The sequence below is a fragment of the Coregonus lavaretus genome, assembly GCF_964263955.1.
Source record: "Coregonus lavaretus genome assembly, contig: HAP1_SCAFFOLD_200, whole genome shotgun sequence".
NCBI lineage: Eukaryota > Metazoa > Chordata > Actinopteri > Salmoniformes > Salmonidae > Coregonus > Coregonus lavaretus.
Genome location: NW_028166063.1, coordinates 652,919 through 666,140, shown reverse-complemented (window position 1 = coordinate 666,140; position 13,222 = coordinate 652,919). Strand labels below are relative to the sequence as shown.

The 13,222-nt window shown below is 42.8% G+C and overlaps 1 protein-coding gene across 1 annotated transcript in view; it reads right to left on the bottom strand.

Moving 5' to 3' along the window:
• Positions 1 to 4,205: 4,205 nt before the first annotated feature.
• The window catches only part of LOC311115142 (uncharacterized protein), a gene marked incomplete at its 5' end in the record, with an annotated part of 45,748 nt that continues 36,731 nt past the window's right edge, over positions 4,206 to 13,222 (bottom strand). Inside the window, 2 exons of the mRNA XM_084190348.1 lie at positions 4,206 to 5,678; positions 6,653 to 7,674. Coding sequence (XP_084046474.1) covers positions 4,791 to 5,678; positions 6,653 to 7,674 — 1,910 coding nt within the window. The 3' untranslated portion in view covers positions 4,206 to 4,790. The remainder of the gene's footprint in view (positions 5,679 to 6,652; positions 7,675 to 13,222) is intronic.

The following is a 13,222-nucleotide window of genomic DNA, read 5'->3' as shown; positions in this document are numbered from 1 at the left end:
CTGTAGCGATCTTATCCAGATGAATGTGTTTATTATGTGGTCCTCTGTAGCTCAGCTGGTAGAGCACGGCACTTGTAACGCCAAGGTAGTGGGTTCGATCCCCGGGACCACCCATACACAAAAAATAAAATAAAAAATGTATGCACGCATGACTGTAAGTCGCTTTGGATAAAAGCGTCTGCTAAATGGCATATTATATTTTATATTTTATGTTAAAATTACACATATTACTATTGTTATCTAACTGAAGCTAGAATTACACTATTATTAATGGCATTATTGATCAATAATAAATAATAACAATCAATAACAATAACAATTTGTGCACAGGGGCATTGTCATGCTGAAACAGGAAAGGGCCTTCTCCAAACTGTTGCCACAAAGTTGGAAGCACAGAATCATCTAGAATGTCATTGTACGCTGTAGCGTTAAGATCTCCATTCACTGGAACTAAGGGCCTTCCCCGAACCATGAAAAACAGCCACAGACCATTACTCCTCCTCCACCAAACTTTACAGTTGGCACTATGCATTCAGGCAGGTAGCGTTCTCCTGGCTACCGCCAAACCCAGATTCATCCGTCGGACTGCCAAATGGTGAAGCGTGATTCATCATTCCAGAGAACGCATTTCCACTGCTCCAGAGTCCACCACTCCAGCCGTGCTTGGCATTGCGCATGGTGATCTTAGGCTTGCGTGCGGCTGCTCGGCCATGGAAACCTATTTCATGAAGCTCCCAACTAACAGTTATTGTGCTGACGTTGCTTCCAGAGGCAGTTTGGAACTCGGTAGTGAGTGCTGCAACCGAGGACAGACGATTTTTACACTCTACGTGTTTCAGCACTTGGTGGTCCCGTTCTGTGAGCTTGTGTGGCCTGCTTATTCGTGGCTGAGCCGATGTTGCTCCTAGACGTTTCCACTTCACAATAACAGCACTTACAGTTGACCGGGGAAACTCTAGCAGGGCAGAAATTTGACGAACTGACTTGTTGGAAAGGTGGCATCCTATGACGGTGCCACGTTGAAAGTCACTGAGCTCTTCAGTAAGGCCATTCTACTGCCAATGTTTGTCTATGGAGATTGCATGGCTGTGTGCTCGATTTTATACACCCGTCAGCAACAGGTGTGGCTGAAATAGCCGAATCCACTAATTTGAAGGGGTGTCCACATACTTTTGTATATATAGTGTATCCAAACATCAACTGTTAATACAAAAACTCCCAGGCTAAAATGTGAACTCAACATGAACGGGGAGACGATCAGCATAATTTCAGTTTGAGACAGATTGACAAAATATAATTATATTCCAAGTCATACAAACAGAATACAACTGCATGGCATTTAGCATTTAGAATGAACTAGTCACTGTGGTAAGATTGCTGACAAGTCTTTTAAAACCAGAAATCAAGACTCATGGACCCAATCCTAAATTGCCCACTAGACCCTATGCACTTGTTGAGATCTGAGAGGATTTGAGCCGTTTGTCTTTGGTAACCTCAGTCATCTTGTCCCAAATCCCTCTCTAGATCTGCCAACATCGAAGGGTGAGGGCTAGGGCTGTTAAAGTGACAGTGACCGTATTACCGCCACACAGGCGGTCACGAGGCATGATGGCAGTCAAATTCCACGTGACCGTTTAGTAGCCTACCAAACTTGCTAACTGCCTGGTACTCAGCACTCTATTGTCCCTCTAATCACTCTGACATCAATGCAAATATCATCTAAAATCTAATCAAACACTTCATGAGAGCCCATGAGCTCATGTTGTGCAACATTTCTATAGGCTACGCAATTGCTTGAGAAAACAGTTTTGATGGACTATTAAAAAGAGGAGGATCCCATCAGCTTTCTATAGGCTAGGCCTACTATTTATCAACTTTCCTAATATTACCCACATTGCTTCGCTTTACAACAGGAGTATAGCCTACCTGGCTGGCATGAAAATTAACCACAGGTAAACCGTCCTCCATTCGCTATTTAAGTGCATAGTTGACACATATTTTTCACCCATGCCCCTGTTCCAAGACAGGTGCATGATAATGGTCCATTCTAAATCAAAACTCATTTCACACATATATTATCTAGTATATGTAAAGATAACATTAAATCAAGAATAGTCTGATGGGTGACAATATTAGCCTATCACTTGTGGATGATGTATTATCACTTGTGAATGATGCCCAGCTTGTGCAGTAAGGCAAGGAATAGCTCATGCCTTTTTTTGCGACTTTTTCAAATCATAGTCGCACACCTGATGTAGCTTAGACCATAATAGGCCTATATGTTTTGATAAGGTTTGTATCACAACTAAAGTGACCAAATAACTCCTTAAAATGAAGCACATGAATCCGCTTTATAACCGGTGTAGAGCCTAACAGGCATACATATGCTGCTCATGAGTTTCAAGTTTGGGGAAGATCATTTTCACCATAAATATGCACCTTTTTAATAAAGCATTACATGTATAATCAGATTTGCCTTCACTTTCGAGAACAGTGTTTTCCCGCGAATTGATTCCATTTTGGAACTTTCGCGCTTATAGCCTACAGCCGTGTGCGCATTGACGCGTTTATAATGTGACGAAATAGCCTAATAGTTTACCAACATTTTAAACTAAACGTTCTGATCTGTTGCATCAGCCTCATTGCTTTAAAAATGTTTTTTTTTTATGCGAGTGGTTGTATTAATTTGGGATCTATCGCATCCCACAACTGTCCCAAGAGTATGTTTGGAATATTTATTTCTTGCACAAAAGAACAGTTGACCAATAGCATAGGTCAACTTTTGCACTATCGGGGATAGTATGAAAATGTATACACTCACTAACTGTAAGTCGCTCTGGATAAGAGTGTCTGCTAAATGACTAAAAATGTCAAATGTAAATAGTAGATTGACATAAGCTAGTGCTTTTGCTGTTCGTCAGGCCGACTCATCTGGTTGGCTAAAGGTAGACGGTTCTAACATCGTCAATATGCGCCTCGGGATTCGATAAGAGGGACGTGGGCAGTTGCGCCCCCGATGTGTCCGACTTTATTCACTTGTAGCCTACTTCCTAGCTGAAATGACTGTGAGTATGGAACCGATCATGTGACGGGCATTGGCTACATCTGAAGGACCATGTGAGTGAGAGGTGTTTCGGAGCACCGCAGCCAGGATAATTATTATTAATATATTCAGACGAAGGGCACAACGGTCACAAAAGGCATTAATTTTTTTTTTGTGGGCATTATGGTCACACAAGGGGGATGCCGCATGGAAATTCGAGGCCTGGTGATTATCAAGTGATTGTAAATTGTGAATGAGAGACTGATGAAGTGTGTGCAGCTTGCAACTTTTTTCAAATCATCCTTAGAGTCCCATCATGCAGCCTTAGAATGTATAAAAAATATAATATATAGCGCAACGTTTGTATCACAACTAAAGTTGCATAAATAACTCTAAATGAAGCATATAGGAGGACCTGTTTCATTGTTAACCGCTTAACACAGAATAGCCGCATGTGAGCACTTCCTTTGAAATCATTTGTAGAAAATATCCTTTCTATTTTATTAAGCTGTGTTCAACTGTATTCGTCATACTATAAAATAATTTTAAAAAATAATGCCATGGAATTCTAAGCAAATCTTGTCTGCTAAATGAACTAGTGTAGCCCACAGCCATATGGCATAGCCAGATCAGGGCCTAACATAAGGACAACTCAGAGTATGCTATTCTGTTCTTCTGAAATAGACTACATTTTCTTCATATCATGTTTCTTTAGAACTGTCTAAAATAAATAATGGATTTATTGTGATGTTGTAGGCTATATTAAATTAATGTATTATACTGTAGACGTTCCAAAAGGTCTGCGTCAGTGGATTTTAGGCTATGCGTGGAAGCCAGGAGATTTTGTATTTATTTATTTTACCTTTATTTAACTAGGCAAGTCAGTTAAGAACACATTTTTATTTACAATGACGGCCTACACCGGCCAAACCCGGACGACGCTGGGCCAATTGTGCGCCGCCCTATGGGACTACCAATCACGGCCGGTTGTGATATAGCCTGGAATCGAACCAGGGGGTCTGTAGTGACGCCTCAAGCACTGAGATGCAGTGCCTTAGACCGCTGAGATGCAGTGCCTTAGACCGCTGTACCACTCGGTCCGTAGTGACGCCTCAAGCACTGAGATACAGTGCCTTAGACCGCTGAGATGCAGTGCCTTAGACCGCTGCGCCACTCAGGAGCATCGGGAGATGCTAAACATGTTTATGTTAATTAACGGTAAATTACCATGAGACCGGCAGTTATTTGCTTGACAATCACCTGCTGACAAAATGTCATGACCGCCACAGCCCTAGTGAGGGCCAAGCAAGGGTACGTGGTAGGTAGGGGTTTGGGATGTGCTGAGTCCCAAAAGGCACCCCGTTCCCTGTAGAGTGCACACCATTGGGCCGTGCAAGGCCAAAAGTAGTGCACTATATAGAGCATAGGGTGCTAGTTGGGATTCAGGCTGAGTCTAGGGTAGTGTTCCAATATTTTAGACATGTTCCCTTCTGTGCATAGCCTGTGGTCTTGTGGTAACACAGCTGGATGCTCTATGTATGCCTCAGCCTCCCCACTGGAGACCAGGGTTCAATCCCTGCATCGACTCTTCACTGTCTTCCCTCCTCATCTGTCTCCCCCTCTACTTCTAACCTGTCTCAATTAAAAACATCAATTATACCCCCCTTAAAAAAAACACATCCTTCCCATCTTCTTTCCTTGAAGTAGTAAACAGATCTATAAGGGATTGGACAGGTTTTAAACCAGGTTACAATTGAGTCTGATGTGGGTAGGGATTAGGGATTATCTGATTGTGTGGTGGGTGAGTTCTTTTCATGTGTCTCCTTAAGTTTCCAGAATCACTCCAAGCCTTCCCACAAAGAGGGCAGATGTAGGGTTTCTCCCCTGTACGAGTTCTCAGGTGTCTCTTAAGACAGCCGGCCTGATGGAATCCCTTTCCACATTCAGAGCACACATGTGGGTTCTTCAGAGGATCATTTGGCGGGTGTTGTGTCTTTATGTGTGATTCCAGTCTTTCTGCAGTTATGAAGCTCTTCTTACATTGACCACAGCGGTGAGGGTGGTCTGTATGAAAAACCAGACGGTGATGTTTAAGGCTTGATTTTACAATGAATTGCTTCCCACAATCCAAGCAGTGGTGAGGTTTAACGGTGTGTTGTTTAACAGTGTGACTTCTGATGTGTCTCTTTAAGTTTCCAGAATCACTCCAAGCCTTCCCACAACGAGGGCAGACGTACGGTTTCTCCCCCGTATGAGTTCTCTGGTGTCTCTTAAGACAGCCGGCCTGTGTGAATCTCTTTCCGCATTCAGAGCACACGTGTGGTTTCTCTCCAGTCAGATACAGTAAGTGTGTTTTCAGATTGGTTGCTGTGACAAAATTCTTCCCACAGTGATCACAGATATGGGAGCTAGGCCTGTCTCCTGAGAGGGTTTTGGGTTCTCCAGCATTAGACGAGCTGTGGGGTTTCTCTCCTGTCTGTGTTGTCTTGTGTATTATATGGCCACGCTGCCCCGGTGTTTTCCTGCAGTCGACCAGCCGCACAGACACTGTCTTCAGACCCCACAGTAAGGCACTACCGGGAGAGGCAGGACCCGGGGACTCTGGGAGGCTGGAGGGGGTCCGGGGAGGCTTGTCCTGGAAATCAGAAAAATATACATGGAGAAAAGATAATGGAGCGATACATTTTAAATAATATCATCTTTGAAAACTAATAATCATCAAAATAAAAGCTAGACAGTCAGGGAGAATAAACAATGCCAAAAACAATTAATTTAGCAGTATTGATTTTGCTATTATGTTTGAGCAAAATAACTTAACTATGGACGAATGCATAGAATTCAAGGAAATTAGCTTTAAACTGCAACATCTTCTCTCAGGTCCGTGGCAGAATACATAGAAACACAGGAAATTTGCTTTACAAATGTGTTAATATATCGCTCAGCTCCATGGATAAATTTGTAGAGTTGCAGAACATTTCCTTAAAAATGATAAGAATTCTCTACACCACCAAGATGGGGGCCTCTAAAATGTTGTCCAAAATTCAACTGCGCCGATGGGCCGACCATTGACACGCCCCCATGCAGCGCCCATTGACACGCCCCCATTGCCACACCCCTATGCCACGCCCACCACCTAAACCCCTTTTTGATCCAGAAAAATCCCTTGCGAGAAATGCTCTCCTACCTATCAAGGAATAAATCCCTGGAGTGAAACGCTCTCCTACCGATCAAGGAATAAATCCCTAGAGTGGGAAACGCTCTCCTACCTATCAAGGAATAAATCCCTAGTGGGAAACGCTCTCCTACCTATCAAGGAATAAATCCCTAGAGGGAAACGCTCTCCTACCTATCAAGGAATAAATCCCTAGAAGGAAACGCTCTCCTATCTAATAAGGAAGTTTGAAGTCTCAAAAGTCTTTCCTTGATTCCTCTCATCCTCGATTACTCTGCCGCCTCCTCAAAATGCATTGGAGGAGAAAGACCAAGACGTGGAGCCTCAGTTATTCTCCTCCCAATGCATTTGTAGAAGGAGGTCGAGGAATCAAGAATGAGAGGAATCAAGGGAAGACTGTGGAGAAACAAAATACATAATGACTGAAAAGTACTCACGCCACTCTCCCTCTTTTCTGCTGTGTGCCTCTCTGGAGCTGACTCCGCCTCCAATCTGTTGCTAGGCAAACTAGCGCCTCCCTCTTCGTTCCATTCTTCTTTGCAGTCTGCAGCGTCATCACCATCATCGGATTGGCTGGGACTCATGGGCTCCGCCTTCAGTCCGATGCTAGGCAACCAATCCCTGTCCTCAACGTTACAGTCCACATCATCATCATCAGCCTGGCTGGGACTCACGGGTGCACCGCTACCATCCTCCTGTATCCCTCTAATGTCCTCTTTCAGTTGGAGTGACCAAGACGTTCCCTGCTCCTCCCATTTCATTGAATCCACATTAATTTCCTCCACATTTCCTGTAGGGTTGCTCCTCTGATTGGCGAGCCTCTTAACAACCATCTCTTCTCCTGGGTGAGTTTTTCTCATGTGTCTCCGTAAGTTTCCAGAATCACTCCAAGCCTTCCCACAACGAGGGCAGATGTACGGTTTCTCCCCAGTATGAGTTCTCAGGTGTCTCTTAAGACAGCCGGACATTTTGAATCCCTTACCGCATGTAGAGCACAAGTGTGGTTTGCGAAATACACTTTCTGACTGGGAAGTACTCACACCACTCTCCCTCTGCTCTGGGGTGTGCCTCTCTGGAGATGACTCCGCCTCCAGTCTGTTGCTAGGCAACCTAACTCCTCCCTCTTCGTTCCATTCTTCGTCGCAGTCTTCAGCATCATCGGCTTGGCTGGGACTCATTAGTGCACCGCTAGCATCCTCCAGTATCCTCCTGATGTCCTCTTTCAGTTGGAGTAACCAAGACATTCCCTGCTCCTCTGATTTCATTGAATCCGTATTGTCCCACATTTCCTCCATGATTTTACGCCGTAATAAGCGATGATTCATTCCTTTAATTTCGGAGCCGTCTTTGCCATCTTGACCATGACGTTCACACAGGTAACGTAAATTGTCCTCAGTTAAATTCCATAAACTCTTTTCGATTTCATCCATCAACGTTTCCTTCTCAGAACTCATTTTGTCTCAGCAGTTAGAATGTTTCTTTCTAAATAATACAATTAAAATAACAACTTGTTATTGAACGGAGCTGTCACTAGTGTGAGGTGTCTCTCTCCTGTGTATTCACAGGTCTCCTATATCTCCCTCCACACTGGGAACTTTAGGTAGGTGCTGCTTTGCGAGTCTCCGGCCAAGACAAGTTATTCCAGGGTCAGAAACAACACCAGATCTTCTTCCTGTCACCAGAACAGTGGAATCCCTTGTGAGGTCACCTGTGTAAACAGGAAGACATAGTGTAAAGGACGAGTCGAACGGGATTAGTTTGACCAAACTGCCCCCTGTAATATGTTTTTGTCTCATTCAAATTGACCCTTATGATGGAAGCCTGGAGGCTGTTCTAGGCGTGCAGATATTTCAACTTGTCTAGGGATCCCCAGTAAAACGAATCCCGTCCTAATAGGGATTTGTACCGTCAAATATGAAGTGACATTCTATTTTTGTCAAGTCCATCAAATGTTTAAATATTCTCTATTTTACTGTCACTATTTCATTTTTACTTAATAGAACAATATAATAGAACAATTTAGTGATCATTAAAATAAGTAAACATGTTTTAACATTATAATTAAATTGAAAGGTTCCCAAAATGAGAACTTTTATTTTGAAGGTTCAAATTTGGAATTTTAGAAGCAAACTTGCTAAATAACATAACACGAACATTAGGTACAACAGCTCATTCATTATATGTACAGTCGCTCTGCCTGTTCTTACCATACAGAAAACAATAGTCGTTTTATTCCTGTATTGACTATGATTGAGCAGAGCTTCAAATGAGTTAGCAGGAGCTATTAAGCAGCCAGCTACCAAACTGAAAAAAAGTAGCAGTCTGAAGAGCAGGTATATAACAGTAACTAACAGTTATGCAACCCTAACGACTAGGTAACTACATCGTTTGAACAACCCCGACACCTAATGCTTTACTGACCAGCTATATTCCAACATTTTCCCATTCTTGCCTCAATCAAAGAAGAATGGCGTCCACCATCTTTGGTATTGACCTGTGGTATTGATACCGTTGTGAAGCGGGCAAGAGTAACCAGAGATACCTTTATGGAGATGGTAAACTCCAATGGAATCGTATTAAGGCACATTGTGTACGTTGCCCATGCTTCGTCAATGGGCCGCGCGGTGCATTCTGGGTGATTCTGGGACAAGGAACTCACTCCTTCAAGCAGTCCATTGGGCGCTAGCTCAAAAACCCAACATTAGCATGAATTACGTGAACAAGAAGTACAACATTAAACATTTTTATCGGGGTATGGGATAATTAACTTGTTCTCTGTAATATCGTATAGCTTTGAAATCGTGACATTACGTACTATTGAGGAAAATAGGCAGGTTTCTCGACTCATACCCTGACTTTTAGAAGGGATTGCGTGCCGATTAGTTTTACAATTACGTGACGCAGCATGACAACGTGAACGCAATTGGTCGACATTCATATTGGCAGTGGTGGAAGAAGTACCCAAATGTCATACTTGAGTAAAAGTAAAGATACCTTAATAGAAAATGACTCAAGTAAAAGTGAAAGTCACCCAGTAAAATACTACTTGAGTAAAAATCTAAAAGTATTTGGTTTTAAATATACTTAAGTGGCGCAGTGGCTAAGGCACAGCATCGCAGTGCTAGCTGTGCCACTAGAGATCCTGGTTCGAGTACAGGCTCTGTCTCAGACGGCCGCGACCGGGAGACTCACGGGCGGCGCACAATTGGTCCAGCGTCGTCCAATGTAGGGGAGGGTTTGGCCGGCAGGGATGTGGGTTCGTTTCCCACGGGGGGCCAGTATGGAAAAAAAAATACATGTATGCATTCACTAACTGTAAGTCGCTCTGGATAAGAGCGTCTGCTAAATGACTAAAATGTAATTGCTAAAATATACTTAAGTATCAAAAGTGTAAATAATTTCAAATTTCTTATATTAAGCAAACCAGACAGCACGATTTTCTTGTTTTTTAAATGTACGGATAGCCAGGGGCACACTCCAACACTCAGACATAATTTACAAACAAAGCATCTGTGTTTAGTGAGTCCGCCAGATCAGATGCAGTAGGGATGACCAGGGACTTTCTCTTGATAAGTGCATGAATTGGACAATTTTCCTGTCCTGCTAAGCATTCAAAATGTAACAAGTACTTTTGCGTGTCAGAGTAAAAAGTACATTATTTTCTTTAGGAAGGTAGTTTAGTAAAAAAAATAACTTGTCGAAATATTTTTTATTTATTTTACCTTTATTTAACTAGGCAAGTCAGTTAAGAACACATTCTTATTTACAATGACGGCCTACACCGGCCGAACCCGGAAGACACTGGGCCAATTGTGCGCAGCCATAGGGGACTCCCAATCACAGCCGGTTCTGATACAGCCTGGAATCGAACCAGGGTGACGCCTCAAGAACTGAGATGCAGTGCCTTAGACCGCTGCGCCACTCGGGAGTAAAATATAAATAGTAAAGTAAAGTACAGACACCCCAAAAAACGACTTAAGTAGTACTTTAAAGTATTTTTACTTAAGTATTTTACACCACTATATGTTGGTCGACATTCATATCCCACTGAGATTCTTATCTCCTCATTCTCTAATTGCTCTGGAATAACTAAGCACTTCCGTGTCACGATTTTTGGAATCTTTCAGAATAAGAGTCCCGTCCTGTATACTTTGTAAATCAATAATCTGGGAGAAAATGATGGAAAAGGTGCACAATTAAAATGGTCAACAATGTTTTTTGTGTGTGTGTGTACTCCTATAATTTATTGGACTGTACATCATTGTACGTTGTGTCTCAGTAAGGGCTGTCCATTCTACTCAGGAGCACTTCTACTTTCCAAATCCACAGAGTTTACACCCAGACGAGCGTCGCTGCTCATTTCGCGGCTCTTAAAGCAGTAGAGAGGTGAGTGGGTAAAATCACTGGGGCCAGTAAAAAAAGCCATATTACAACCTATGTTGTGATAATTGCGTTGTTTGCTCTACAACCCATTCGTTCATATGCCACCGTGACAATACAATAAGGCCGAGACGACAAAAAGACAACAGTCACACAGTGGCTAAATATACTGAGCAAAAATATAAAAAGCAACATGCAACAATTTCAAAGATTTTACTGAGTTACAGTTCATATAAGAAAATCAAGCAATTGAAATAAATGCATTAGGACCTAATCTTTGGATTTCACATGACTGGGCAGGGGCGCAGCCATGGGTGGGCCTGGGAGGGCGTAGACCCACCCACTGGGGAGCCAGGCACAGCCAATCAGAATGAGTTTTTCCCCACAAAAGGGCTTAATTACAGACAGAAATACTCCTAGGTTTCATCAGCTGTCCAGGTGGCTGGTCTCAGACAATCCCGCAGGTGAAGAAGCCGGATGTGAAGGTCCTTGGCTGGCTTGGTTACACAGGTCTGCGGTTTTGAGGCTGGTTGGACATCACAGGAGGTTGGTGGCACCTTAATTGGGGAGAACGGCCTCGTGGTAATGGCTGGAGCCGTTCCGGACATTATTAAGAGCCGTTCTCCCCTCAGCAGCCTCCTGTGTTGGACATACTGCCAAATTCTGTAAAACGACATTGGATCTAAAAATGGGAGCCTCTTCAATAATAATAATAATAATAATATGCCATTTAGCAGACGCTTTTATCCAAAGCGACTTGTAAGTGTGCATACATTTTTACGTATGGGTGGTCCCGGGGATCGAACCCACTACCCTGGCGTTACAAACGCCGTGCTCTACCAATTGAGCTACAGAGGACCACAATGTCCTTATCAGACCAATAGGGGGAGCTGTTGCTATTGCCCATATTGTGAATCACTGGTCTGGGAATACAGTAGTTTGACTGGCTCCTATCCAGATTAGGTTTATTATGTTCTGCAATATTGTTGCTACTGCTTTTTTTGATTTGAATATTGATATTGTTGCATATTTTTTGAATATTGTATGGCTTATGGTAGAGAAATGAACATTCAATTCTCTGGCAACAGCTCTGGTGGACATTCCTGCAGTCAGCATGCCAATTGCACGCTTCCTCTAAACTTGAGACATCTGTGGCATTGTGTTGTGTGACAAAACTGCACATTTTAGAGTGGCCTTTTATTGTGCCCAGCACAAGGTGCACCTGTGTAATGATCATGCTGTTCAATCAGCTTCTTGATATACCACACCTGTCAGGTGGATGGATTATATTAGCAAAGGACAAATGCTCACTAACAGGGATGTAAACAAATTTGTGCACAAAATTTGAGAGAAATACACGCTTTTTGTGCGTATGGAACATTTCTGGGATCTTTTATTTCAGCTCATGAAACATGAGACCAACACTTTACATGTTGCATTTATATTTTTGTTCAGCATAAATTCAACTACACATTTGTTTGTGTCATCACAAAACAGGAGAGCAACATCTGTCCGGTGAAGTCCACAAAGCAAATACTGCATGTAACAAAGTTAGGCCTACATGACTTACAGTCAAGTTAATGTTTTCAACAGTTTACTAAACCACTACTGATTTAGAACCACAGAGATACCACAAGTCAGCCAAAAGACAACAGGAGCTGCCTCCCTCCGCTATTCCTGCACCATTTCAACTTCAACGTTTAAACATCATCAAATCAACAAGGCTACATATGCTTAGTTTAATACAGTGAAAACAAACTTTACGATAACAAAAAACATTTTAGTCCAATCATTGTTGCTAAATATCATGTGGCTGTCCATGGTACTGATTTCAGTGTGTGTGTGTGTGTGTGTGTGTGTGTGTGTGTGTGTGTGTGTGTGTGTGTGTGTGTGTGTGTGTGGATTGGTTCTTCTATCCTTGTGGGGACCTAAAATTCCCAAAAGTCCTCAATAGTAAAACAAGGAACATTTTCCCTCATGGGGACAAACCATTTCTGTATGGACTTCGCTTTGTGGACGGGAGCATTGTCATGCTGAAATAGGAAAGGGCCTTCCCCAAACTGTTGCCACAAAATTGGAAGCACAGGATCGTCTAGAATGCCATTGTATGCTGTAGCGTTAAGATTTCCCTTCACTGGAACTAAGGGGCCTCGCCCGAACAATGAAAAACAGACCCAGACCATTATTCCTCCTCCACCAAACATTACTATGCATTGGGGAAGGTAGTGTCCACATATATATCATACAGTGGACACCTAAGCCTATAGAGCTTTGCATCTGATACATTTAGTGCTGAAATATCTGACAGCTGAACCGTGAGGTGGACAATGATTGTGTGGTTACTAAAAGAAACACTTTTGCTGGTCCATGCTGTAATGATAAGGAAGATCCGCCGACACTGTACTCTGTTTTCAAAGGTTTATTATAACAAAGGTTCCAGCATCAGAATTTGACAGACTCCTGCAGATGTCTGGAAAACAGCCCGAGCCAATCTGATTAGCTATTCTTCCCCTATTGTCCAAGACATGGCATTTATATCATACATGACAGAGCATGACGTGATTCCAACACACCAATCCCTAGTCTTTTTCACGTCTCTCCCCATATCATCTTTCCATGAACATTAG